The sequence below is a fragment of the Galeopterus variegatus genome, unplaced genomic scaffold (assembly GCF_000696425.1).
Source record: "Galeopterus variegatus unplaced genomic scaffold, G_variegatus-3.0.2 Scaffold869, whole genome shotgun sequence".
Taxonomy (NCBI): Eukaryota; Metazoa; Chordata; class Mammalia; order Dermoptera; family Cynocephalidae; genus Galeopterus; species Galeopterus variegatus.
Window position 1 is genome coordinate 480,500 of NW_007726980.1, and position 2,571 is coordinate 483,070.

The 2,571-nt window shown below is 36.5% G+C and overlaps 1 protein-coding gene across 4 annotated transcripts in view; it reads right to left on the reverse strand.

The window, feature by feature from the left end:
- TULP3 (tubby like protein 3) overlaps positions 1–1,122 on the reverse strand; it is a 43,928-nt gene extending 42,806 nt beyond the window's left edge. For all 4 annotated transcript variants that reach the window (XM_008573050.1, XM_008573049.1, XM_008573051.1 and 1 more), the window contains exon 1: positions 1,073–1,122. In XM_008573050.1, coding sequence (XP_008571272.1) covers positions 1,073–1,105 — 33 coding nt within the window. In that variant the 5' untranslated portion in view covers positions 1,106–1,122. The remainder of the gene's footprint in view (positions 1–1,072) is intronic.
- Positions 1,123–2,571: the final 1,449 nt, after the last annotated feature.

Below are 2,571 nucleotides of genomic sequence, written 5' to 3' on the forward strand. Positions count from 1 at the left end.
GTGTGTGTGTGTGTGTATGGATATATGTGTGCGTGTGAGTGTGTCAGAATTTTCCTCGTGATGACAGTAAATTAGTTTCTTTCCTAGTTTTAAATGAGTCCACCTTTAAAGTAACTCATTAGGCTAGAAGTCTCATTATTAATTCCACCAGCAACATAAGGAAGATAAAACTTTGAAGATATTTTTAGTTACCTATGGAATCTATTAATCCTATCTAGGCAGACTAGAATTATAAAACTTCCTGAATTAAAAAACATTCATATGAAAAAATAAATATGAAAAAAGCAATCTGTTGGGTACAGATTCTAAGCTGCCTAATCATGATGATCATGTTCATTTATTCCTTCCTTCTTTCAAATATTTAAGGAAGGATTATTATATGCCCAGCCCTATGCTAGAAACTTTCGATATACTGGTCATCAAAAACATACCTGTTAAAACACCAAGGTCAAGAGTTTGGATCCCTATACTGGCCAGCCACAAAAAACAAAATAAACAAACAAAAATACCTGGTTCCTAGTCTCATGGAGTTTAGTCTAATGGAGGAAACAAACATAAATAAAACTATTGCCAAAAAAAAAAAAAAAAAAAAAAAAAAAAAAAGGATGTGTAACTAAAAACTGGGAGCAGATCTGTGAAGAAAATTCTTCTGCAGGCAATAGAGGCTTTTAAGGTGCACAGCAGCAAGTTCAGATCTGCATTTTAGAAACAATCTTGCAGTTTCATGACATTCCAGAGTACAGAGGCATTTAAGGTAGCAAAACCTAATTGCTACGCAGGAATACAATGTTAACATTCTTCTAATTCTTATGAAAGGTACCAAGGAATTTTCAGTGATTATAAATACAGGGCCACGTTTATTACTGATATCCTCAAAGCACTTTGGTCTTGCCATAGCCCAGAGCCTTGGTTCAACAACTACTAACTCCACACACTGCTTAATGAGTAACTATCAGAGGCTTTTTCTTTTCAGTCTTCTTTCCACAACCCTACCAAGACTTCAGAGCCAAGACCACCAGTGATCATGGTCAGCACAGCTGTCTGCCTATTTCAAAGGAGGCTCTCTGCTCACCTGATAATCCAGCTTCAGCTGCCGAAGCTTCATGGTCTCATCTTCAAAGGCACTGTTTGAAAAAATATACGAAAAGCATGTTAAGAGAACATCCTTTTTGTCAATTTTATTCTTTTATGTATATACTCCTTTGGGCAATTTGGAACCAGTCAATTCTGTTTTAGAGAAAGTGTCAGCTTCTAGATGCTGCCACACTGCCTGCAAGACACTTGCCATCTTAACACCACACATGTTCCATGGGGACTTGTAGAGACAGAAGTGCCCAAATGATGAAAAAAGATGGACAGCACAGACCCTCATGTGTGCAGGGATGTCTTTTTTCTTTTACACCAAGTACTGAGTATTCACTATGTTCTGAACACAGTGCTAAGTATTTTATAAGCATTATTTTATTTATTCCTCGAAACCACCCTAGGAATTAGGTACTTTCATTGTTCCACTTTGAAGAATGGGGAGGCTGGGAGAGTTGTACATAAGGCTAAATAAAGGGTACAAGCAGACACTCATCTTGGTCTCCCTCTAGAGGGTATATTACACCTAAAAATCAAATATACTTTACTTCTTTTTTGGAGCTAGTAATAGCAGAGGGAAAATTAGACTGGGTGTAGAACCTTCCTAGGGCCCACTGATTTCCGTAAGATCCAGGCAAGTCATTTAACTTATCCTTCAAGTCTGCCATTAATAATGCTTACTCTGCCAGTTATCGACAGAGACCACAGGTATGGATAAACAGATAGGATTTCATACCACTGGGAGATAGATTTGCTTGACGGAAGAAAAAACAACAAAATTTGAATTAAATTACTGTTGTCAGATGATAAACCAAACCCTTTTAAACATTTTTTAACTCTCTCTGAAGCCTTTTCTGTTTTTGACAATTTCCTAATTTAAGATTTCATTTTGTGACTGAGCATTCTTGGAAAGAGTAAAGTATGAAACAAGGCAGAAATGGTTCTTAATTATTTGGATTATAAATTTTTACTGGGAGTTTACTGCCAGAAAAACTGGAATTACAAGGCCTTATTTGAGAAGACAGATTCCTTGACTACAAAGGGAAACATGGCTTTTGCTACATTTGGGGCAAATACACCAAAGCATCTACCCATGGTTTAAAGGTTTACCACTAAATTCCTACATTTTAGAATGTGTTATGCTTTTTAGCAATGCATAGCAACTTGAAATTTGCAGACCATCTCCAAAACTCTTCCTGCCTGATAACCTGTAAGCAGGTTTAACAACCTTCAGATATAGATATTATATATATATATGTTATATAGAGGTGGTTTCTGATTCTCTGACAGTCCCCTCTATTAATTCTCTCATAACATTTACATTTAAAAAGTAAAACAAAAACATTGGGTAGTCAATAAACCATCTCCCTTCTCCCAGCTCAAAAGAGGGACAAGCAAACAAAAAAGGCAGATGTGACACACTCAACTCCGTGGCCCCTGAGTTTCTCATTGATATGGTCCTATAGTTTCCTTAATGTTTTTATCCTT